Source organism: Anomalospiza imberbis, chromosome 23 (genome assembly GCF_031753505.1).
Source record: "Anomalospiza imberbis isolate Cuckoo-Finch-1a 21T00152 chromosome 23, ASM3175350v1, whole genome shotgun sequence".
NCBI classification, from domain to species: Eukaryota; Metazoa; Chordata; class Aves; order Passeriformes; family Viduidae; genus Anomalospiza; species Anomalospiza imberbis.
Genome location: NC_089703.1, coordinates 581,654 through 605,265, shown reverse-complemented (window position 1 = coordinate 605,265; position 23,612 = coordinate 581,654). Strand labels below are relative to the sequence as shown.

The following is a 23,612-nucleotide window of genomic DNA, read 5'->3' as shown; positions in this document are numbered from 1 at the left end:
AGAAAGTGCCTATAAAGGCCTTGTTTGTCCGACTTGTTTGAGAGGACCATATTGCTGTAGGTGCCGCGGGTCCCGGCGTGACAGCGTCGCCCCTTTGAGAGCGGGTGACGTGCGGCTCCCTCCTGGGAGGGTCCGAGCGGGCGGCTTAGCCAGGCGCTGGGAAAAAAGGTTTCAGTTGCATTTCAATGTCCATTGAACCCTGAATCCCCGACGATGGTTTTTCCAGAGGCTCTGCAGACAGACAAAGGCACGGAGGAAGAGGCTGGGAAGATGCTTAGCGTCCAGGAGTGGGTGAAGGACCTGCTACCCCCCAAAATCCCATCCCGGAGAGCTGAACAGGGCTGGCAATGCTGCTTTTCCAATGACATCTAGTGGTAAAGCCAGGCAAGGAGGAAAACGTCGGCTGGATTTTCCTGGCTTGAGCGAGGCACCTCCCGCTGCGGCGTTTTGCCCTTTGTATGGCAGCAGACAGCCCCCAGTGAAGAGGGAAGCACAAACAAGCTGCACAGCAGCCTCGGCAGCCCCGAGATGTCAACCAGCCCACCCCGAAACGGGTGCTGCTCCCTGGGCCTCTTCCCGGATTTTCTGGGCTGGAAATGGAGGTATTCAGCAGCACACCGCTCTCATCCTCTCTGGGTCTGTGCTCCAACACGTCCCCATGCGTGCTGCCAGCTGCTCGGAGGCACGTATGTGACACACGTGGCAGGCCTGGGAATATTTCCAGTGCAGGCAGAGTGCTCGCAGCAGCAGCCACAGGCAGTGACCCTGAAGCACAGAATATGGCTCCAGGGATGCTTGCAGCCCAGCTAAGGTGGCCCCCCAGGACCTATGGTGATCCTGACAGGGGGGGTGACAGGGTGGCCAAGGCTAAATAACAGCCTGGGCTGCTCACTGTTTAACCAAAGTGTATTAAGATGTCAGGAAGAGTTTCCATACTTCACCAGACCCTGGAAAACCCACTCTAGAGAGCATAGTCATTAATGTCTCCACTCCAGCATTTCAGAGACATTTCGTATGGTTCACTGCACACCAGAGCACCCACACTGCTGGACCATAAACTGCTGATGGATGTTGTCCCAAGCCAAAAGGGACCATGGGCCCAAATCCTCTCTTGCACAGCCTCTTCTGCAGCAGATCACCTTGGCTTCCCTGGTACAGGGTATCCAGAGCAGCAGTGGCTGCCCCTTTCCTGGGATTGTCCAAGGCAGGGCTTGGAAGCAATCTGGTATGGCAGAAGGTGTCCCTGCCCACGGCAGGGGTGGAACAGTTCTCCTCCAGCCCAAATCATTTGGTGATTATCTGACAGGGCATGCAGGAAGGATGCACCTGAGGATGCATCAGGGAGTGAGAACTTCAGGACCATGCTGACAGCAGGACAAAGACACCAGAAATACAGATGCAGGAGGTGGCTTTGGTGGTCCTGCACAGAGACAGAACATCTGTAACCTCCATGGATTCTCACAGCTTGTGCCCAGAGCCTGTGCCACACTGTGAGCAGCCAGATGTGCAGCTGAACCCAGCCCATTGGGCTGGAGGGTGATCTTCAGCTGGAGGATGAAAATTGCAAAAGGAAAGCCAGGAGGACATTCCCTGTCTCCTCTGACAGTAACTCCAGTCCCTCTGAGCACTCCTATACAAAAGAGATGCCACAGCAAAGCCAGGATCAATGAAAAGCCCACCCACCTTTTAATGCTGGGAGAGAAAAACTGAGTAAAACCCAGCACACAAACAGCTTTTAAAATTAAATACATTGAATCCAGAGTCACAGAGACCAAAACGGGTTAAGAATAAATTGGTGATGCTTCCATCTTCCTGAGCTCAGGGTGCTGGAGTGCTCTGGTAGAGGTCCTTGGGGTCACCAGTGCACAATGTTCAGGTACATCCAATGTTCCTGTACTGGATTTTATGAGAGGTGAAAGAAAACGAGGGAAAATGCAGGAAAAAAATGGAGATAGAACCACACAAAACTTGAGAGATCACATCCTTTGTGGGCCATAGGATGAGGAAGAGGCCTGTGCAAAGAAGGAGAACAAGCCTCCTGGATAACCTTCAGGTCACCTCTTTCTTCTCAGTCATGCTCTCTATCGTCCTCTGAGGTCTCAGCCTGGCAAATGCCAGGAGTGTCCCTTTCCACGGCCTTTTGGGACAGGCATTGGTGGCTGCATGTTGGAGCTGGGAAGGAAGAGTTGCTACAGCATTTCCCAAACTCTCCTGGCATTAGTTTCTCCTTCAAAAAGGCTTTTCTTTCCTCTCTTTTTCTGCTCAGTAAGGACACAGGTCTGAACAAACACCGACAGTTTCAGCTCCTTGCTCTCCAGCAGCCTGAGGGACCTGTGCAATGGAGGGGGAGATTGAAGGACTGAGACAGAACTGGCTGAACTCATCCTGAGCCTGCGGACAGAGTTGGACAACTGTGGTGGATCCATATGGATGTCAAAAGGAGAAATCCATTTACTCCTGGCCATCCAGCCCACCCCAGGAGACCATCTAGTGCTGGGGAGGGCCAGCTGATCCTTGCCTTTCTCCAGGGAGGAGGTGCCCAGGGTGACCCATGTTCTTCCCCCACATCCCGAGGGACCATGCTCCTCTGCAGGTAGCTGGTGACAGCAGTGGCAGGACCACCCTGGAGCTCTGCAGAGCTCAGGTTTCATAACGGGAGCAGAGTCCAATCTCAGTGGCTGCTGGGGCTTCCCACTGCTGGTGCCAAGTATCTCCTGGAGATCTCCAGGAGCCAAAACTCCGCACAAAGCCCTCATGTTCCCAGAGCCTGACTCTCTGCCCAGCCCTCACGGACACCCTCAGGCTGCAGGACTGGATGTGTGACACAGGGTCACCTCACACAGCAGAGGACATCTGGCCATGCAGCCCATGGCAGGGGTGCATCCCCAAGAGTCACTCACTCAGGGAAGGGCAGGGCTGTCCAGCTCCCTCCCAGGGACGTGCAGCATTGTCCAGCTCTCTCCTGGCTCCCCTGGAAATGGCACTGATGACCCATTGCTGTGCCTGTCACCTTGATGACTACACATGCCAGCATTTCCAGACAAAAGCTTTCCTGGCACTTCATGGGAAGAGGAGGGAGCACTGGGCAGTACCACACAGCCCCTGGGGAGCTGCCACCTGAGCCCTCACCCCAGAGCTCCAGTCCCTGCTCTTTCTGAGGAAGCCAGGACAGCAGGCTCACAGATATTCCTTGTTTACAAACCAGATGGGAATTCCAGTATGTGTCCATGCATGCTGCATGCATTTCCCTGTGGACCCTTCTTCTGCACATGGCAGTGTCTTGCTGTGCTGTTGGCTTCAAGCTGCCTTACTTGATATTTTCCCCCCTCTGTATGTAAATGCAAGATTTTAGGGCAGAGTGAGGCTGTTGAGTGCAATCCTGGCCTCTTCCACACGGGTACTGGCTGCCCACCCGGTGCATGGCTCTGGCCCTGACTGCTGGAAGCGTGTTGTGTGTGCTCTGCACAGTGTTTGTGTGTTTTCTGTTGGTGCCTATGCCCTGTGTGATAATTCATGTGAGCCTCCAGCCTGCCTTGTGTGAGGCACATGGATCTGCTACACTGTGACACGAAATAACTCACACAAGTAGGTTAGATGCAAAAGGAAAGAACTTAAAAAAGTAAACTTTATTTATTGACTCCACTATATATACAATAGTAAAAGTGACAGTGGATTGGAGGGTGAAACTGTTACCTCTCTAACCACACTGGTCAAACCAACAGTCCATCAATTCTCTCTACTTATAAAGAAGAATGTGAAACAATCATTGTTTATATGAATAGCATGAGAAAACTCAGTAAAAATATGTAAATATCAGAAGGCATAAGAAACTTTTAGAAGAACTTTAAAACTCTCAGAAGAACAGGGTGACATGGATCCTTTGTGACGGGATGGGGCTGGAGGCTCAACTCAGCCTCAGCCTGTACAGCAAACCGAGGCTGAAACCCACACACGGCTCCAGCGAGGCAGACAGGACAGGGTATGGAACAAAGCAGGGCTGTTCCCCCTGTGGGGAAACTGAGGCATTCGGGGGAGAGTGTGGGTGTGTCACTGATTTGTACCCAGTCACTGATTTGTTCCTGGATACTGCCAGGAGCCAGTAGCAGAAGAAAAAAACGTTTGCCTTTCCTTTTTCTTGGAGAAAATCTTTGGAGAGGAGAGCAGGGCTGTACGAGGCTGTCCCAGACCTGCGTTGTCACAACTTCAGCGTTGGTTTGGGGATTTTGCCAAGAGCCTGATCCTACGTCACAGCAGAGGATGCCCATCATGGCAAAGCATCCCCATCACGGCACAGCATTCCCAGAATGACAGAGGATCTCAATCGCATCAGAGCATTCCCAGAGTGACAGAAGATCCTCAACGCAGCAGAGCATCCCGCATGGCTCCTGGTCTTAATGGGTGGGGGACAAATCTGAGTTCATTGCGGTGCATCCCTCAAGGGGTTAAGGACAGGCACGGGGCCAGGCAGGCCCAGGCCGTGGTCCCACCCGTCCGTCCCGCATCCCCTCTGCCTCCCCTCCCGCCTCCCCTCCCGCATCCCCTCCCGCCGCTGCGCCGGGGCGGTACCGGGGAGATGCTGCTCGGAGCCGGGCGCAAGAGGGCGGGAGGCAGCGGCAAGCAGAGCGGAAGGAGCCGAGCCCCGACGTCCAGGCGATCTGTGCCTGGAGCTGAACCAGGCCAGGCTTCTCATCCCGCACATCCCCATGGAAACCTCGGCCCCGCTGCCCTTCCTTGCAACCTCGCCCGATTGTAGGTCACCGGTGGCCGCGCAAGTCCGGGGGACCAGGGGGGCTGTCCGACTGTCCGAGGGGTGCTCCCTGATACCCAGGGGCACCTGCCGAGGCTGCCAAAGCTGCGAAAGCAGGGATTGAGCCCTTCCTCCCACCCCCGCCTGCATCCACCCCTCTCCACAGCATTAGGAATCCCCGGCAGCATCCCCAGGCAGCATTCCCGGGGCTCATCCCCAGGCAGCATTCCTACGCCTCCGGATCCAACCCCGGGAGCATCTCTGTCCCCCTGGTCCAGCCCTGGAAGCATCCAAGCCCCTCGATAGAGCCCGGGGTGCGTGGGGTGCCCCACCACGGGGGGCTGCAGCCCCAGGATCGCCCCCACCCCACCCTGGTTCTGTGGTCTTTCCTCTCCTGCGCTCCCCTCCCAGCACGAGTCCCCTGAATGCTCCATTTGAAGCTAATTCCGGCTGAAATCTGGTTTGCTTTCCAACGCTGCTGCTTTAAATTGGAGAGATTGACCTTGTAGCAGGAGGTGACATGCAGATGCACATCAGCAGCCCGTCAGAGCGGCGGCGGGGGCTGGGGGGGTGTACGGAGCCGCCTCAGGGACACGCCAACTATTTTATGAGTAATTTAATATCTGGAACACAGACTTTTCATTCCCAGAGATCTGCTGGGGAAAGAAAGAGCCTTTCTGCAGCCCCGCGAAGGCTGTTCCTCATAAGGAGGCAGAGCAGAAAAAAAAGGGCTGAGATTTAACTCCTTGGTGGCCAGCCAGCGCAGAGCCTCCCAGCTCCCGGTCCCTGCAGAGGGCCAGGAAAAGCAGGAATTCCCTTCGCACCTCTAAGTGGGAGAGAAGCCAGGCTGTGTTGCTCCAGGCAAAAGAAGCAATTGCTCCTTCCCATTCGAATTCAAATGCAAGCCTGGGTGAGGATGGGGGGAGCAAACTTAACAGCAGCCCTGATATGAGATTTGGGGTTGGAGCTGATGTTTGAACTCCCTTCCCTGTCCCAGACTGGTTTCTGCTGTATCAAACTCCACAGGAGTCTCCCTGGGGTTGGGATCACCCTCCAGTGGAGCCAGTGCACCCAGGGGACCCATGCAGGGAGCTCCCGCCCTGGTGACAATGTGTCACTGTGTGTGACCTCAGTACCACCTAAGCCGCGATTTGCTGCTGTGTCCCCTTGTGATGCCTGTGACATCGCAGCAGGCACAACCCAGTGCCCTGTCCCAGTAATGCCTCTGCCCAGAGCCTTCCAGCACCTTGGCACAGCACTGAACCCATGCAGGGATTCCCATATGGCTCCTGATGGATATTATGGTTTGGAGAAGGGGAGAGAAGGAAGAACACAAAAAAATCCCCCAGTGTTTCACTCCACAACCTGGCCCAAGGGCAGAGGAGATGGTGGAGAGCAGCTGCCAGCCTGGCAGCAGCAACTCTGGCTCAGGGCTGTGAGGCTGAAGGGAAGGAAGTGCTTATGGGCTGTTCAGGAGGGAGCTGCTGCCAAGGGAAAAGCCTCCCTGCGCTGAGGAGCAGTGGCATGAGCTACATGGGAGAAGAGCTGTTTGGAGGGGCTGGCATGGGAAGCTGATCGAGGAGGCCCTGTCAGGCACCCTGGCTGTGGCTGGTGCTGCCAGCAAGGAGCAAGACTGTGACAAGCTCATTTCTTTCTCTCTCAGGATTTTTCATAGAGGTGCACAGAGAGAAAGAGAAAACAATTTACATTTCTGCTCCTTGTTTTTCCTATGTGGAATGTGTTTGGAGAATTGTTTGCTTGATTGGATTCTGGTGAGGATTGTTTGAGCCTGATGGCCAATCCAACCCACCTGTGTCTGGACTCTTGAGAACAGGGTCACAAGCTGTGAGTAGTTAGATATGGTAGTTAGAGAAAGTAGGTTTGTAGTTTTAGTATCTTCCTTTATATAGTATATGAATGTATTATAGCATAGTTATAATAAAGAAATCATTCAGCCTTCTGAACTGGAGTTGGACATCGGCATTCCTTCCCACTGGGTTCGCCTGCATTTTACAATACAAGACCAAACAAGGATGGTTTAGGAAGGGCTCTTCCTTGGTTATAGCAGGTACTGGGAACTCCTGGGCTCAGTGCAAACAGATCAACACCCCTGCAAGCTCCATGATGTTTGCTGGTGATGTTAGACCAGACCGTGGCACTGACATCCCTAGCTCCATCTCACTGACAAACAGCATGGTTGTGCTTTGAGTCCTCCAGCTCAGCTTCATTTCCATGAACACTGACAGGCACACCCATTTTCCACCACATCGGATCCTTCCAGTCCTGCTTATGCCAAGACTGGAGCTTTGGCACAGAGAAAACCTCCAAACCCCCAGTTAGATAATGCAGGAGAAACCTCCATGTGATTTTCTTGCGGGTCCCTATTGCTGTGTGCCTGGGAGCAGGAAGATTTTATTTTAACTCCCTGACAGCTCTGTTGGTGTCTTTGCCCATGGCTGTACTCTTGGTTCCCTCCCTGTCCCGTTCAAGTGGCCTCCAACACCGACACACCAAAGCACCCCATGGCTTCTTGGCAAAACACTGACATTCCTAAAACTCCTGAAGTCACCTTGAAACTCCTCCTGCCCTAACTTCAGCATCTGCTGAGCATCTGGTAGCCTCAGCCTGGGCACAGCCCTGCTCTTGGTGGCAGCCTGACGCTGCAGGTGAGGGTCACAGCACCGCCTGGTGAAGGGAAGGCTGTGGCTGGGCCCTGGGGAGGGACTGCAGCTGCCTTGAAAATAAACCCCAAAGGGAGTGACAAGGAGCAGAATGTGCGTGTCAGGGGACAGCTGCGGAGCACACACAGAGTGCATGGAGCGTGCACAGGGCAGGGGGAATTGCACAGAGGGGTGAGTGAGCACACACAGCAGGAGCCTGCCCAGAGCCCCAGGCCAGCTCTGCCCATCCTGGGTGAAGACAGATCCTGCAGGTTTATTCCCCAGTGCAGCCATGCCAGCTTGAAGCACTGGGCTCAGGCACATATGGGGAAGGTGTAAGGAATTAATTAAATATGCAAATTGACCCTTTCCTGAGTGCCAGTGACCATGGTGCATCCCTGACCCACCCTTACCACCCACAGCACCTGACCCTGCACAAGTTTCTCTCCAGCTCTCCTCTTAATGGTTGTGTTGTTCCAAGATTGCCCTGTTTCCATGGAATAATCAATCCCGGCCCAAAGAGCAGGGCAGGAGATTCAGGAGCAGGGCTAGGTTGGTCCTGCTGCTCCTGGGAACACCAGGCAGGACAGGTGGGACTGCCAGTACAGCACCCAACCACCCAGGTGCTTTTGGGTTTTCCCAATGTGGCCCTGAGCAGCACAGAGTGTTCAGCAGAGGGACTGATTGCTGTGCACAGGAGGAAGTAATCCCAGCTTCTGTGCCGCGAGCCATGGCAAGGGACATTTTGGCTGTGGCTTCAGTTAGTGCTGTAACAGCTTGAGAGGAAGGGGCCTCTCCAGCTGAGGGGGTGCAGGCTGCGGCTTTGGGGCTTCCTACAGGGTCAGAAATGTGCTGTCCTCCCTGAGCTGCCTGGGAAGAACTGAAGGGTGGTGTTTCATGGACCAACAACAGCTCCAGCACTCTCTGGGCCCTTTTCCTCATCCATTTTGGATACCCAGGGGCTGTGAGTCTAGTGGCAGCCTCAGGGGAGCAGGCAGCTTCCATCCCATGGGGCCACTGCCAGAGGTGGCATTGCTGGGTGCTGGCTGAGACCCACGGGAGGAAATTATGCCCTCTGCACCTCTGGGAAGCAGTTCCCTCTGCACCTCTGTTTCCCAGCTGTGTAAGCACCGTGAGCTACACTTATAGCTGCTGGTACCTGCACTGGCCTCTGACATTGCCCAGGCACAGCCAAGCCCCCAGAACTCTTTTGGCTCGTACTGGTCAGACATCTATTTTAAAGATAACACTAGCTTTTTTCCTTACACCTTTTCAAAAATCAAAAATTATTATATCTGTTACCTGGAAAGGCACAAAGCTTCACCTTGGTGTCCAACAACATCCCAGGTCCCTTCCTGCAGAGCTTTCTGCTGCCAGTGCCTGTCCTCTGACATGCAATTGTCCCATGCCAGAAGAACATTGCATTTGTCTCTATCAGTGGGTTTCTGCCAGCTCATTTCCCAGCCTTCAGGGCTTTTGGAGTGGCAGCCCTGACCTCCAGTGTATCTCTGTTCCTTGGCACGTCTCCTACGTGCTGAGGGTTCAGGAGGCTCAGGCAGTGTATGCTACCAGCTCTCTTTTGGGCATCAAACACCAGCTTTTTAACCCCACCTGCCTTGCCCAGCTCAGTTTTATCTGTGATGCTGCATCTCCAGCTGTGAAACACCGCAGGTTTGGTGGCTGCACTGTAAAGGCAATCCAGTGCTCTGGCACCGGGGGAATTCAGAACGCAACACCCAACACCTGTGCTCAGACCTTCTGAGAGCAGCAGAGTCTGGGGACACGGGTGGCTGCACCCCGGGGGACGGAAGCCACAGATCTTGCTGCAGGAAGGATAAAGCTCCGAGGTGGTGAGGAGGAGGAGGAGGAGGAGGAGGAGGAGAAGGAGGAGGAGGAGGAGAAGATATGACTGGGCTAATCCTGCCCGCTGCCTCCTCAGACCTTTTGGGCATAGCTGAGCCCCTCGTGCTGCCCCGTCCCTCGGAGCTGTGCCCGCCCAGCCGGTGGAGCGAGGATGCTGCCGCTGCCAGGTGAGGGCTGAGCCAGTCTCCAGTGCCACCTGCCGGCAAATCGCCCTGGACGGGAGCCTCCGAGCGGGTCACAACAGCCTCAGTCACTGTCCTGCGCTGGGGCGGACACCTGAGCAGCCCAAAGCTGGGGGCCTGGACTCATGAGCAAACCTGGAGACCTCAGGGGTGACGCTCCATTAAATCCTGCCTATAGCACACTCACCTCCCCAAGACCTTTTATCATCATCCTTTCCATCCAGACCCTTTCAAATCCCAGACTCCCACAAAAAATTCCTGAATGTCCCGTGTCCAGACCCACGAGATGGGCTGGGGGCTGCAGGCAACCCACCCACACGGGTGCAATGCTGGGCTGGCACCTGCCCCGGGGCCAGGGCTGTCCCTGGGCTCCTCAGCTTTAATTCATCTGGACATTCCTGGGTCCACAGCTCTGCCATTGATAAGGAGCAGGCCGGGAGGGCTTGGCTGTGCTCCAGGGCGTGGAGCACAGTTCTGTGCTGGGATTTGGAGGCTGTACTGGGGGTGTCCTCCCCACCACCCCCATCATGGTATCCAGTTGTTTGGCCCATGCTGACCTGCCCTGCCTTGTCACAAGATTTGACAACCTTCTGTGGGTATTTCTGTCACCACAACCACTCCAAACAAAAAAGTCTGAGAGAGGTTGGTGTCCCCAGATCCTGCCACTGCCAGGACTCTCCAGCATCTCCCCACCTACCACCAGTACCCAGTGGCCCAAATTTTCCCACTATGTCATTGTGTCATTGTCCTGCCCCCTGCTAAAGGCTGAGCTGCCTCTCCATGTTTTCCTAACCCTGGGCTGGGACCCTTTGGGTGGCTCTGGATGGAGATACTCGGCCTGGTCTGCAGCAGGAACTGCATGACTTGTCTGGCTCTATTCAGCAGTAATGAGATGCTAATGAGCCTGGGCTGCACCCAAGAGGGCGAGAACTAGTGCCCTGGTTGTGTGAAAATTATTTGTGAGGAAAAAGGTAAATCCTATCCAGAAGGGGACCAATAGTGCGAAGAGTTGTCATTTATTGTGCAAGAATGGCAGCAGTGTGCTTCAAGCACCAATTTGGGAGCAAAGAGTTTCCAGGGGAGTCCTCAGCTCTGCAGGGACTGCAGGGCTTGGCCACAGACACGGCTCCAGTGGGCTAAGCCTCAGGGAAGATGAGGAAGCCAGAGAAGATGCTGTCAGACCCTTCCAGCCCCACCAAGGAGTTCTTCTCTGTTGGTTCCAGCCAGACAGACTCATTCATGGCCATCTTGAGGACCACACCACCCGTGGTGACCTGGAAACTGTTCTGCACGAAGTCACAGAAGGTCACCACCCTGTCACCCCTGCTGGCACCCTGGCCCTTTTTGATGTTGAGGCACAGGTTGCCCCGGGAGGTGACGTGGTAGGTGAAGTAGTAGATGCCGGGCATGCGGCAGGTGAAGCGGCCGTAGCGGTTCTCGTAGTGCCCGTTCTTGTTGGTGATGATACGGTCGAAGCGGATGGGCTGCTCCCGGCGGGGGTAGGAGCTGATGCTCCTGGCAGCAGAGAATGCGGACTTGAAGGTGACCTTGTAGTCACCAGGTTCTCCCACAGGGCCAGGCATTCCCCTGTTACCTGGTACACCCACTGGACCTGGGATGCCAATGGGACCGACCTTCCCAGGCGGTCCCGGTAGTCCTGGGACTCCCTTCTCCCCTCTCTCTGCTCCACTCTGGCCAGAGGGTCCTAGGAAAGAGGAGGAAGAGTCATTGTGGTCACAGCCAAGCCCCATTTGTCTGCAGAGAGGGAGCACGAGCAAGGACACCTGTGCTGTGTGGACACCTGTTACTGCCCAACAGGCAGGTATGACACACTTTGCTGTCATCCCCCTCCTTCCCCAGGTTCCTTGGGGTGCTCCATCATCCCCACCTGACGAGACCTCAAAGAACTGGTGGAAAAGGCTTGCTTTCCCAGGACCACGTGCCTGGCACTGTCTTTCCCTGCTCTTGTAATCCACAAGACAGTGTTTTACCCACTTGCAGCCTCTTCCTTACCTTGCTCACCCTTTGGGCCGTTCTCCCCATCCCTGCCATCGCTGCCTGGCTGTCCTGGTAGTCCTGGGATGCCTGGGATGGTGCCGTAGGTCCTGCAGAGCGTGGCACTGGCAGGCTGCCCTCCAGCCAGGCAGATCAGCATGGCCCACACGATCCACATCTGTGGGAGCATGGAACAGTGTTGGGGGCTTTCCTGGGTGGTGGGAGGGCTGAGGAAGGCACTCTGAGCTGCTCTGAAAGATGGTGACTGCAAGCAAGTCTGGGTAATACCATCAGGGAGGGAAAGCATCCTACTGCAGAACCAAATCCACTCTCCTGCTGGCCCTGGAGCAAAGGACCATAACCCTTGGGCAAGGCAGGGCTTGCAGTCTCTCATCATTCTTAAATCCCCAGTTTACAAGTGCTCACAGCTTTAGCCACATGAATATTTGGGACAGGTTATCTCAGAGGTCTGATGTCCAACATGGCCATGCTGCTGCCTTGTGGGAGAAATTCCCCATCTCATCTCAGGACCATACTTGCAGGGTAAAATCCTTACCCAGTCAGAGCACTTTTGTCATCTGCAAGGGAACAGGCCTTGCCTTCCACCAGCATGTCTAAGGGACAGTGCTAGTCCTTGAAGATGGCAACGAGGCCCCAAACCTCCCTTCTTCATCCTACAGGTTCCCCTTGTGTCTTGTCACACAGCTGCTCAATGCCAGAGGCATTTCTGTATCTAACAAGCCCTCACTGGGACAATTATCTGGGCTTCCATCCCTGGGGCCTTACCTTCTTCCTGCCCTCCATGCCCAGCTCATTCCCCCCAGATCCTGGTGTGGGCGCATGTGGATAAGCACTGGGCATTTGGGGGCTGTATCTGGACATCACAGCACCCCAGCCACAACTCCCCCACCTCAGGTGGATTTTCCCAGCGCTGAAGCTCTGGTGCCAGCAGGACAAAAGATTGGTGAGTTGGATCCTCCAGCCACAGCCATTCTGATTTGGGTGTGGCATGTACAAGGACCGATCCACAGGCTCCCAGCCACCAGAAAACAAGAGCTTCTCAGGGCAGGAGAGCACCTCCAGGGCACCTTTCAGTCCCTGATAACCTTTCTGGAACTCTGCCATCTCTACTTTTGTGATATCCTTCTTCTGGGTGGAGCAGGAGGGGTCAGGGTCCCATCAGGGACCTCCACCACCCCCGGCCCAGCACCTCCACCCCCAGTTTCTCTTGTGCCCCAGGCCACAGGGAAGTGCCAGCGATGCAGGTGACTGTCACCCTGCCAGAGCTGGGCTCCCCACGTGCTCCTGCCTGCAGAGGAACCTTGGGCTCAGTCTTGCTCTTACCTTGATCTCCTTGTTCATCAGGTGGGGAGATGGAGCAGGACACCCCGGTGTCCTTCTCAGAAATGCCCAAGAGGAGAAGCAGAAGTTTGCTGCAAGGGTTATTGTGAAAGGATCTGGGACACATCCTCTTTTTATCTTTAGCTCCTGTCCTTTTTCAATGGCAGTTTCAGATCCTCCATGAATGTTGTTGTCAGCTGAGCAGGACAAGCCATCCCCAGATAACCCCCTGAGCCTCTCCGCCCACAGCTCTGCCCTGCAGGGTCCCTGGGTCCTGCTCAGGGGTGCTTGCTATGAGGAATACTCTCGGGAGCTCCAGATGAGTTTAAGGTAACCCCAGAGCTGCAGAGAAGTGCATGCACTCAGCCAGCACCCCTCAGGCTGCTCCGCACGCTTCCAGCTCTGCAGGCCCAGGGGATGCTGCAGGGTCTCAGCACCTTGAGTGCATGCCCCTGACTCTCCTGAATATTGTGCATGGGCAGTGATTTTACTGTGGGAAAAGCATTCCCTGCTTTGGCTACTGCCTTGTGGAAGTGAAGTACAGGATGTTCAGAGAGGTGACTGCCTGTTCCACCCTTCAGTGTGTGACACCAGGAGAAATTCCTGCTGGGTTTTGGTGGGCTCTGCAGCCTCCACAACCATGAGCTTCTATGGTCTGGCTCAGGAAAGCCAGAGTGCTTCCCCTGCCCCATCCTGGTAGGGACCCCAGGGATGTCCCAGCCATGGTGTTGGGATTTCCTTTGCAGCCTGTGCCCCTGTAAAGCTTTGGAGGGACGGGGAGTATCAGGGCCCTTCTGGGATGAGTCTTGGTGCCCTCTGGATAGGGGTGGTGTGGGGACACAGGAACCACCCTGTTCCTGCAGCAGCCAGGGGTCCCACCCCCTGTGCAAAGCCAGATGTGGGTGGTGTGTGGTGGTCTCTGATGCCAGTGAGGCTTGGGGACATGCTGATGCCACGCAGATGTCCAGATGCCCCACGCACGTTTGTGCACACCACAGAGAGGTAGGACATGGAGGAATCAACACACTACACCGGGTGCACTGGGGAAGGTTTTATTGACACTTTCCACAGCCAGGTCATGGTAAAGGGGTTGCTGCAGCCTATGCCAGGACACCTGGCTGAACCTGAGGCAGCCAGGGGGAAAAACACAGAGAGATCTCTGAGGTAATGTGGGGTTAGCAAGGGGGATGCACGTGGCAGTGCCAGCAAGACCAGGAGCTCAGCACCATCACTCTGGGTGCAGATGTACCAGATGTGCCTGTTCCCCCTGTGCAGCAGCTACCAGTGCTCAGACTCCAGACTGAGAGGGGGGTCTGGCTGCTGGGATTGATGCCCTCCCTGTGGAGAAACTGGGAGCATCAGGAGGAGCCCAGCAGCGAGCAGTGTGTTCAGGGCAGGTAGAAGGCGTCGGGGTGCTGGGGTGAGCTCTGCTGATCCTCTAGTCTGGGAAGAGCAGGAAGCCTGAGAAGATGCTGTCAGAGTTGGCAATGCCCACCATGCCGTTGTAGTCATTCACTCCCAGCCAGACCTCGTCTGCAGCAGCCAGGTGGAGCAGCGACCCCCCTGAGCTGACCTGCATGGTGTTGGTCTTGTGGTCGCAGAAGCTGGCCATCCTCCTCTGGTTTTTGTGCAGCATGACGCAGAGGTTGGCTGTGTGTGAGCTGTGGAAGACGAAGTAGTAGACCCCGGGGAGCCTGCAGGTGAACTTGCCTGTGGTAGTGTTGTAGTCATGGTTGGTGTTGGTGATGACGTTGTTGAAAACCACGGGGACATTCTTCAAGGGGTACTGGCTGGTCTGCCTCGTCACTGAGAATGCTGACTGCTGCTTCTGCTGGGAGCTGCCTGGTATTCCCGGGGGGCCAGCATCACCCGCCTCGCCAGGGATTCCCATTGCACCAGGGACCCCAGGGAGGCCAGGCTTGCCTGGAGGGCCAGGGGGGCCTGGTTCACCTTTCATGCCCTTGGGCCCTAGCTGTGTAGAAGAAGCTGGGATACCTGTGGGGTGGTGGGGCATGAAAGGGAGTCAGTGTCAATGGCAGGATGTGGGGAGAGGCTTCTCTAGCCCCTCCTTTTGGTCAGGAGAGCGCTGTTGCCTCTTCCACCTGACTACAGAGGATGCTCTCCACATCCTGCAAACCAAGGCAGACCAGCCATTGAGGACTCAGTGCCCCGCTGCAAGAGCCCATGTGGTTTTCCTCCTTGCTCACTCACCTGGTTCCCCTTTGGCTCCCTTCAGCCCATCCCGGCCATCCCTGCCTGGCATACCCGGCATGCCTGGCAGGCCTGGAGCTCCATAGCAGCTGTGAGGGTTTTCAACAGTCACAGCAGAGCCCAGATTCAGAAGGAGGAGGGTGAGGGCCAGATAGAGCTGCTCCCAGAATCTCTTCTCCATTTTGGTGTTCTGTAGCATGAAAAGTGAAAGAAAGTGCTGGAGTGAGTGGCCACAGCAAGGTGGCTTGCAGGACATGGAGAAAAGGAGCCTAGATATACCAGGAACACCTGGATGCCATGGGTGTGTCCTCAGTGTCCCACCTCTACACACTGCAGGACAGTGGGGAGGTGGATATGTGGAGATGGGCTCAGGCTCATCTCCCACACCAGGGCAGCCCCTGATGGCACAGCATGAGCTGGATTTTCAGTCCAGATGGAGCCATGAGGTCTGAGGTACCCATGGCCAGCCCCAAGCCCTCTGAGTCCAGTGTCCCCAAACCCTGGAGATGCATACACTACTGCAGACTGTCATGCCGTGCTGCACTGAGGTTGGAACTCCCTGCATGCAGCTATCTCCCTCCTCCTCCAGCAGCAGCCTGACTGTCCTGGCTCTGTCCATCAGGATCAACCCTTCCATCAGCTGGTGCATCCTGTCTCCATCACACATGCGCAGCTGTCAGTGCCTCTGCCTCCCTCCTCTCCTCCTCCTCTCTCATCCACATCCTCCTCTCATTCTCCCCCTCCCCAGCAGTGTGCCATGCTGCTGGACCCCCAGTCCCACCCTTGAGACAGGGATCCTGCAGCACCTCTTACCTCTGGTGGGGACCAGGGCATGGGACCCACGCTGCGATCCCGCTGGGCGCGTGGTCACTGCCAGCACAGCGCGGTGGGTGCGGCTCCCTGACACCCTCGTGGAGGAAGTCACAGTGTTAGGAAAGGGTAAAGGGCCCTTGCGAACACAGAACCCAAGCTGTTCCCTGCCAAATTTCACATCCTCCTCCCTGATGCTTTCTGCTGAGACAGCACTTTCTTGGCTGTCCAGCGAAACCTGTACTGGTGCCACTGCAACAGGAAAGGCTGGAAGGACAGAGGTGGGACACAGCTCCAAGAGATGTAGCAGAATCCCCCAAGCCACTGCAGGGAATAGCCCTCCCCAAATTCCATGCTTTGCCTCTTATTTCCCTTGTTTCTGAGCAGAAGGGGATCTTGGGAGCAGAGCCTCATGCCTGCTCCAGTGGGCTGGAGATGCCTGTGGCACTCAAGGGCTGCTGCAAGGTCACTGCCTGGCTCTCATGGAAGATGCTGCACCCCTAAATAGGACTGGAAAATGTTTCCCTTTCTGAGTTTCTGATCTGCACCTTTCACCATGCTCCACCAAGTTCTGCTGGCTGCTGGACTCGCAGGCCCCAAGATCCCTTACTGGGGTGCTGCTCCTTGCAGGTGACCCAGCCTCCTCCTGATTGCTCCAGGAATGGGGATATTTGAGTGCCCAGTGTTTGTGGAGCAGCTCCTCTGAGGAGGAGTCTTAGAGTACGGCATCTGATGGCAGCTCCACCACCATCACCCCACAACTCCATCTGTGTCCCAATGTCCCTGTCCCTCCTTGCTGTAATGCCAGAGGACCACACCTGCTTTTTGCCTTCCTGTGAGAGTTTGGGTGCCAACTTGGGACCATGTGGGTGAGGTGCAGGATCTGCTGACTGTGTTTTCCCCTGCAGGACAGCTACCTTGGGCTCAGCAGAGAAGGACACACATAGCCCTGTCCCAGATGTTTCTTATTCCTCCTGGAAGTGTCCGCTCTGATTGGACACTCCATTCCTCCCTGTCCTTCTGCCTTTGCAGCACCAGGGACAAGCTGGAATCACTTCTCTCCCTGTCATCTTGGGAAGGGGACCAGGACATTGATAGTTTGGGGAAGATGCATGAGTAGAAAAGAAAACCCAAGGAATAGTGGTAGAAGTATTTATTTATACTGATGGGGAGGTTGTGACAGGATGTGTGCCAGTGCCAGGAAGGCTTTTGCAGTGTTAGTGGAGCAGAAGCAGCAGCAGGCAGTGATTTCCCACTCAGGAGCAAAGAGCCACAGCTGGTGACAACTGGGAGTGGAGCTTGAGTGCCCAGGAGGAGAAAGGGATGAGAGTCCACAGCCTCCAGGACAGTGCAGGTAGGCTCAGCATGGAGGTGAGTGCTGCAGTGGTGACCCACAGCTTGGCCAGCTGTGACACTGGTGGAAGCACAGAACACTTCTGGCTGCTCAATTTGGAATGATCCCCATGCGCTGTGGCACTAAAGCATCCCACACACCCAGAGGGGAGCAGCCAGGCAGGCACACACCCCTCGGCGCTGTGGGACTCCCTCAGGCCATCTCTGGGGACACCAGGAACCCGCTGAAGACGCTGTCGGCCTCGAAGCCGCTGTAAATGGAGCTGCCCCGGGCGGGGTCGGTGGTCAGGGACACCTGGTCACCCGCAGCCAGGCTGAGCACGCTGCTGCCTGAGTTCACCTGCAGGATGCCGTGGCTGTTGTCGTCACAGAAGCTGACCACGCTCAGCCCGTTCTTGGTGATGCTCAGACACAGGTCTCCGCTAGACACCACCTGGAAGGTGAAGTAGTAGAGGCCAGGAATGCTGCAGGTGAACTTCCCGGTCTGAGGGTTGTAGGAGTTCTCCTGGTTGGTGATGATCCTGTCAAACACCACCGTGGTGCCTGCGCGTGGCGGGGACAGCCTGGAGGCGGAGAAGGCGGGATGCGGATGCTCCAAAACATCGCCAGCTTGCCCTTTCTGCCCCGGTGGCCCTGGCACCCCTGGCATCCCCCTGAGGCCAGGAATGCCAGGTAGGCCACGCATGCCTGGTTTGCCAGGAGGCCCTGGTTCACCTGCATCCCCTTTGGATCCGTTGATGCTCGGGCTCAGCGCTGGTCTCCCTGGGGAGAAGTGGGGAGAAGGAGTTCACGCACATCTGGCATCTCCTGAGCTGCTCCCACAGCCTGGGATGCTCCTACCAAGAGGCTCCCAGGCCCCCAACATCCCTGGCTTCCTCTTACCTGGCTCTCCCACATCACCTTTCTGCCCTGGCCTCCCATCCCGGCCAGGGACGCCAGGGGAGCCATTCTTGCCATCCGGTGCCCTACACACTCCATCCTCCAGCAGGGCCATGCCCAGCACTGCTGCCAGGGTGCTGGCTGCCAGCAAGACTCCAGGTTGCATCCTGCTTCCTACAGCACAGGGATGAATTGGGGATGGAGGCAAACACACAAATGAACCTTGGTCACAGATACACAGATGCCCTCATCAGGTGCATTCAAAGATCTACTGAATTGTCCAGTATGGATAACCACACACCACATGAAGGGAAGGGTTTTGAGGCTGTGTGATCTGAGATCACGGATGGCACTGAAAATCTCTAGCATGCCCATGGCAGAACTCTGGGACTGAAAAGCCCAGAACATGGACCATGGCACAAACCCTTTCCTCCACGTCCTGGGCATGGGTAGGGGCACCTCAGATGCCTGTAGAGGATTTTTATTCCAGTTTGGGGGGAGAAGAACTTCTGTGTAGGGCAGTGGTCCCATGGGATAGAGAGCACAAGGGAGGAAAGGATGTAAAGACACACTACAGTGATAAACAGGAAAGGGAAAAACAGCAAATGGGATCCAAACCTCCAACGTGCAGAGCTGGGAGGGAGGACATGGATCTATCCCAAAACCTGAGGTTCTCAGCATGGGACAAGACTGCAGAGCCCAGTGATGTCCACAATCACACAGAGCAAGGACAGATTCCTGCAGATTCCTCTTCCCCCCATATCAGCTTCTCCCTGTTTTTCTACTTTGAACCCTTGTGGAGGGGGAAGTGAAGAACAAAGGAGGACAGGGAGCAAGGACTAGAAAATGGTAGCAGAAGAGGAGAGTGTCCCCAGCTGTTTGTGGTGAATTACCTTGGTGCAGAGGCTGAAGACAGGGCAGTGTGGGCAGCTCCGTTTGCTAGAAGCTCTTCTCTGGGAGTAGGGAGGAAGAGGAGAGGGGTGGGAAGGATGAACTTGCATGCACTGCAGTTTGCCTGGTTGGAGAAGGGATGTACTGAGTTTCACTTTCTCGCTAAGAGAAAGAAACTTGTTCCCCTTTCCATGCTTGACTCTGGTTTTACTGGAAACAGCTTGGTCAGGAAGAGTGCAGCACCACTGGGTGCCCAGCCTGGCCCAGCAGCAGGGGCTGGTGGTGACTAGGCACAAAGCAACATGACTGGAGGATGCCCACAGGCTGCTGAGATGGCAGGAGGGGACAGGTGATGGGAGCACCAGGTATCACAGCCTCCCAAGGGATGCTCAGGGCAGGAGATCACCCTTGAAGGCTTCTGCTCTGGATGATGGGCAGTGTCTGTCACTTTGTCATGGTGCTGCTGGGTGCTGACCCCTCCAGATGCCCACCTTGGCACTGCACTTGGATGGAGCAGGATCCAGCAAAGGGATCATCAGTGCCTGTGTGGCCCATCTGGGCCTTGAGTATTTTGGTTGGGTATTAGGGAAAAGTTCATCCCCCAGAGTGTGGTTTGGCACTGCCCAGGCTCCCCAGGGAACAGTCATGACCCCGAGGCTGCCAGAACTCCAGGAGTGTTTAGCCAATGCTCTGAGGTACAGGGTGGGATTGTTGGAGTGTCTGTGCAGGGCCAGGAGTGGGACTGATGATCCTTGGGGGTTTCTTCCAACTCAGGATAGTCCGTGGCCCAATGATCTCCTTCCTGCTGCCCTCACTTCAGTGCTTTGGGGACTTGGTGTGTAGAGTAGAGTGGGAAAAAATGAGGATATCTGGCACTGACGATGCTCTCAGTTCCCTTTGGGTAGCCGTGCCTTGCACCAGCCAGATCTGGGCAACCCCAGGAGCTGTATGTGGCCTTGTAACCTGTCAAGTGAAATACCAGCACCTCCTATCACTCAGTCCAGGGAATGAGTCCAGGGGGGCACATTCAGCTCTGCTGAAAAAGATCCCTAAAATGCCACCAGTCCCCAGACCCCATCACATGGGGATGGGAGGTGCCACAGTGACTCTAGCAGGTGAACATCCTTGGGACCCTGGGGACCACCCAGGCCACCCCATGGGGGACACAGTGGGCAGTGAGGAGGGGCGTTCTCATCCATGTCCCCTTGAGAGTCCTTTTAGGAGTCCTGTGGCAGCTGCCCTGACCTGGAGCTGGGGCTCAGGGGAGGATATCCAAGGAAACAGGATGGTAAGCAGACCTGGGATTAGGGTGACTCCGAAGTCAAGAGGGGTTGACAAACCCCCTATCCCCTCCGCCTTTTGCTTCCTTCTTTCCCAAGGGAGGTGTTGTATCATTTCCAAAACAGCTGAAAAAGGCAATCACCAAAACTCAGTCCAGAGACCTTTGCCAACAGAGATCTGTCACTGAGCTGGTCTTTAATTCATTGACTAGATGCCTGCTTAATGCAATTTATTACACATTTTAAATCAAAATGTTACCCCACAATAAACCAGATGCCCAGAAGAAATGTGATCTGATTTTATCAGCAGAGTTACCCTATCAACCTGACCTGTCACCATGTCAAGACAAGATGACAGGTGAGTTGGAAAGTACCTACATTCCACCAAATGGTGTTTCTGGACAGTAATTGTATTTCTGTCCTATTGCCCTTTCTTAATAAACAGCCCAAATTACAGCACTCCATCATTTCATCCAGCATTGATTGATGGCTGTGTCCTCATGCTCTGTGTCTTTTGTCTTCTGCTGTCCCCTTAATCCCATTTAAATGTTCAATTACAGGGGCTGGCTGTGGGTTTCCAGCATCTCCTGGAAGCTGGTGTCGGTCCAGGTGTTCCCTCCCCCAGGTCCTTGAGATTTCTGAGAAGTGTTTAGCCCCACTCACTTGACTTTCAGAGTTGCTGTGGTCAAGCTAAGCCTTCCTCTCCCATCCTCTGAGCAACTCCTCCTCTGGATCTGCAGTTGAGACATCCCAGACTGGTTTGGGTTCGAAGGGACCTTAAAGCTCATCTCGTTCCACCCCCTGACATGGGCAGAGACACTTTCCATGTCCAACCTGGCCTCGGACACTTCCAGGGATGGGGCAGCCACAGCTTGTGTGGGCAACCTGTGCCAGGCCCTCCCCACCCTCAGAGGGAAGATTCGTCCCCTGCATCCAATGTGACCCTGCCCTCTGGCAGCGGGAAGCCGTCTGCAGTGACAGCCGCGGCTCCAGAGGCGCCGGCCGCAGGGAGCCAGCACGAGCATTGCTCGGCGCCATGCCGGCGGCTCCTGCAGGCCGCAGCTGCGGGCTCCGAACGCCCCGGCCCGGCGGGGCCCGGCGGGGCCCGGCGCCCCCCGCTCCTCACGGCCGCCGCCGGGCGCAGGGGGGCGCGGCCGGCGCGGCAGCGAGGGGACGCGCCGCCAGGTGGCGCTGCTGCCTCGGCCACCGCGGCGCCGCCGCCCGCAGCGCGGCCCGGCCCGGCCCGGCCCGGCCCGGCGGGATGGGCCCGGGATGGGCCCGGGATGGGCCCGGGGCCCGGGGCTCCGGCGGCACGCCCGGCCGCACGAGCCCCGCTCCGACACCTCTGCCGGGCACCCCCGGCCGCACCTGGAGCCGGGAGAACCCATCTTCCCCAGCGGCCTCAAACACCCCTTCCCCAGGCTGCGGGCGGTTTGGCCCTCCCGGGCACTGCGGGACAAGGGGGGTTTGCTCGGTGGGACCAGGCTGGGCGGGAGGTGCGGGGCCCGTACAGCCCTGCTGGCTTCTCCCTGTGGGGCGGGTCCAGCGCAGCCCCCCAGCAGCACCACGGCCAGGCTCCAGCATGGAGCAGGGGCTGAGGCCATGTAGGGGACCCAGATGACACGGAATGGGGCCGGGCCCAATGCAGAGATTACTTGGAATAGCCAGTGGACGTAGATGTTCCATAGAGCTCCAGGTGTCACAAAATCATCCCCAAAGAGGATGGTGCCTTGGTACTTGGGGAACCTGAGCACTCAGGTGAGCATCCACATGATTTAGGGCACCTGTTACGGCCTCTTGGCACTGCTGCATACCTAAGAACTCTGCTCCAGGTGATTTTTTACCCCGAGCACCCCTCCTCCTTTCAGCATGGGGCAGTTCCTTCTCCTCTTTCTGCTCTCCCAGCTGGGGATGCCAGGCGAGATGGGTCCGTGCCCTCCCAGCCCTGCAGCTCTTCGTGGAAGGGAAGTGCCCCCTGCACAGCCTCGTCCCCAGTGCCTGCAGGCACACACAAGTTGCTGACAGCAGACAACAGGGAGAGAAGCTGCTGCGCTGCCTTCCCTGCTGGGGATCCCTGGGGTGCCAAGCTGACAGGCAGGAGCTGCCAGAGGAGGATGAATCAGGCAGCTGGCACTTACCTGTCCTGAATGGAAGGCAATGATGGAGATCAGCAGTGCTGGCAGGTAGCACACATGCCTCTGCTGCCAGTCACCAGCATCCCAGTCAGTCACCTGCACCCACTGGGAGGTGAGGACAGCTCACAGCATCCACCTTTCTGCAGCCACTGGTGGCTTAATGGTGCCTGAGTAACCACTCAGATGGATGTTGCAGCTGTTGAGCTGGGCTGTCCCAAATAGAATCAGAGAGTTATGGAAGCATAAAGTTTGGAAAAACCCTCTAAGATCTTGGAGTCCAAACATTAACCCAGCAGGTTAATGCCAGGGCCATCACTGAACCAGGCCCCCAAATGCCACATCCATATCTCTTAAATCCCTCCAGGGATGGTGACACCACCACTGCCCTGGGCAGTTGTGCCAGTGTCTGACAGCCCTTTCAGTGAAGGAATTTTCCCTAATATCCAGCCTAAATCTCCCCTGGCACAACTTGAGAACATTTCCTCTCGTCCTGTCACTTGTTACCTGGGAAAAGAAACCGACTCCCACCTAGATCCATCCTCCTGTCAGGGACTTGTGAAGAAAGATGGTGCCCTGGAAGGATTTCATGAGATGTCAGGTGAAAATCTGGCTGCAAAGCCGTTTGCCACACTGTGTATCACTGTGTGGCACACTGCCATGCGCCTGAAATGTTTTTAATTGCTGTCCCAGGGGATGAGTTATTCCTATGATGGATGCTTGCACAGAGCAGGTGTGAGGAAGAAACACAGGTATGTGGTTTAAGAGCCAGGATTTCAGGCTCCAGCCCTTGCTGGCTGTCTCCTGTCATTGATGCACATCTCTGCTGGCTCATGGGACAAGAGGAGATAGATGAGTGCTGAGCAGCCGTGGGCAATGCTGGGAAAGCTTGTCCCATCTTTCTCTCTCTTGTTCCCTGTTGAGGATGTCAGGGCTTGTCATTATTCGACATCTATTGGTTAATTTGGCTGATTGTTCCCCATTCTTTAATGTATCCGTTATTTATTTATTCTCTGGTGTAACAAGCAGTTCCAGATTGATCACTTTGGCATGTAAATGAGCTGCTCTAGTGCTTGTCACTGAAATTTGTAGATTGGGGGAGTTTGCAATCAAACACAGCCGGAATCTAAATTACAGCATTTCAGGCAATAATAGCAGGGAGAAGACAGGAAGGATGTGCCATAAATAAGATGGTGTCAGAGCAGGGTGCCCTGAGCTGTGCTGACAACACACCAGGAGCCCCAGGGTGAGCAGCAGGAGTCCCTGCC

At 55.8% G+C, this 23,612-nt stretch overlaps 4 protein-coding genes across 8 annotated transcripts in view; all 4 read right to left on the bottom strand.

The window, feature by feature from the left end:
* Positions 1-8,782, bottom strand: part of EPHB2 (EPH receptor B2) — a 152,594-nt gene extending 143,812 nt beyond the window's left edge. The window contains exon 1 of one of the 4 annotated variants that reach the window (XM_068212811.1): positions 8,710-8,782. In XM_068212811.1, coding sequence (XP_068068912.1) covers positions 8,710-8,749 — 40 coding nt within the window. In that variant the 5' untranslated portion in view covers positions 8,750-8,782. The remainder of the gene's footprint in view (positions 1-8,709) is intronic. The other 3 variants (XM_068212812.1, XM_068212814.1, XM_068212815.1) reach the window with 3 other exon arrangements.
* Positions 8,783-10,452: 1,670 nt separating this feature from the next.
* C1QB (complement C1q B chain) lies at positions 10,453-12,928 on the bottom strand. The gene is made up of 3 exons (XM_068171801.1): positions 12,792-12,928; positions 11,466-11,625; positions 10,453-11,157 (listed from the first exon to the last, which is right to left on the bottom strand). The coding sequence occupies exons 1-3, from the start codon at positions 12,807-12,809 to the stop codon at positions 10,589-10,591; spliced, it is 747 nt and encodes a 248-aa protein (XP_068027902.1). The 5' UTR covers positions 12,810-12,928; the 3' UTR covers positions 10,453-10,588.
* Positions 12,929-13,824: 896 nt separating this feature from the next.
* Positions 13,825-15,968, bottom strand: C1QC (complement C1q C chain). Its single transcript, XM_068171800.1, has 3 exons — positions 15,813-15,968; positions 15,000-15,189; positions 13,825-14,783 (listed from the first exon to the last, which is right to left on the bottom strand). The coding sequence occupies exons 1-3, from the start codon at positions 15,831-15,833 to the stop codon at positions 14,227-14,229; spliced, it is 768 nt and encodes a 255-aa protein (XP_068027901.1). The 5' UTR covers positions 15,834-15,968; the 3' UTR covers positions 13,825-14,226.
* A 1,011-nt stretch (positions 15,969-16,979) lies between these two features.
* Positions 16,980-19,055, bottom strand: C1QA (complement C1q A chain). Of its 2 annotated transcripts, XM_068171361.1 has the most exons (3): positions 18,935-19,055; positions 18,045-18,233; positions 16,980-17,924 (listed from the first exon to the last, which is right to left on the bottom strand). In XM_068171361.1, the coding sequence occupies exons 2-3, from the start codon at positions 18,205-18,207 to the stop codon at positions 17,356-17,358; spliced, it is 732 nt and encodes a 243-aa protein (XP_068027462.1). In that variant the 5' UTR covers positions 18,208-18,233; positions 18,935-19,055; the 3' UTR covers positions 16,980-17,355. The 2 variants fall into 2 exon arrangements, with proteins under 2 accessions (XP_068027462.1, XP_068027461.1); XM_068171360.1 differs by lacking the exon at positions 18,935-19,055 and having other exon boundaries at positions 18,045-18,365.
* Positions 19,056-23,612: the final 4,557 nt, after the last annotated feature.

Excerpts from the sequence above, each read along its gene's own strand:
- C1QB (XM_068171801.1), bottom strand. Across the intron at positions 11,158-11,465 it reads CGGCCCAAAGGGTGAGCAAG|GACCCTCTGGCCAGAGTGGA; the intron begins GTAAGGAAGAGG and ends CCTCTTTCCTAG.
- C1QC (XM_068171800.1), bottom strand. The coding sequence starts at position 15,833 with ATGCCCTGGTCCCCACCAGAG. Across the intron at positions 15,190-15,812 it reads TGCCCTGGTCCCCACCAGAG|AACACCAAAATGGAGAAGAG; the intron begins GTAAGAGGTGCT and ends TTCATGCTACAG. Across the intron at positions 14,784-14,999 it reads GGGAGCCAAAGGGGAACCAG|GTATCCCAGCTTCTTCTACA; the intron begins GTGAGTGAGCAA and ends ACCACCCCACAG.
- C1QA (XM_068171361.1), bottom strand. The coding sequence starts at position 18,207 with ATGCAACCTGGAGTCTTGCTGGCAGCCAGCACCCTGGCAGCAGTGCTG. Across the intron at positions 17,925-18,044 it reads AGGTGATGTGGGAGAGCCAG|GGAGACCAGCGCTGAGCCCG; the intron begins GTAAGAGGAAGC and ends ACTTCTCCCCAG.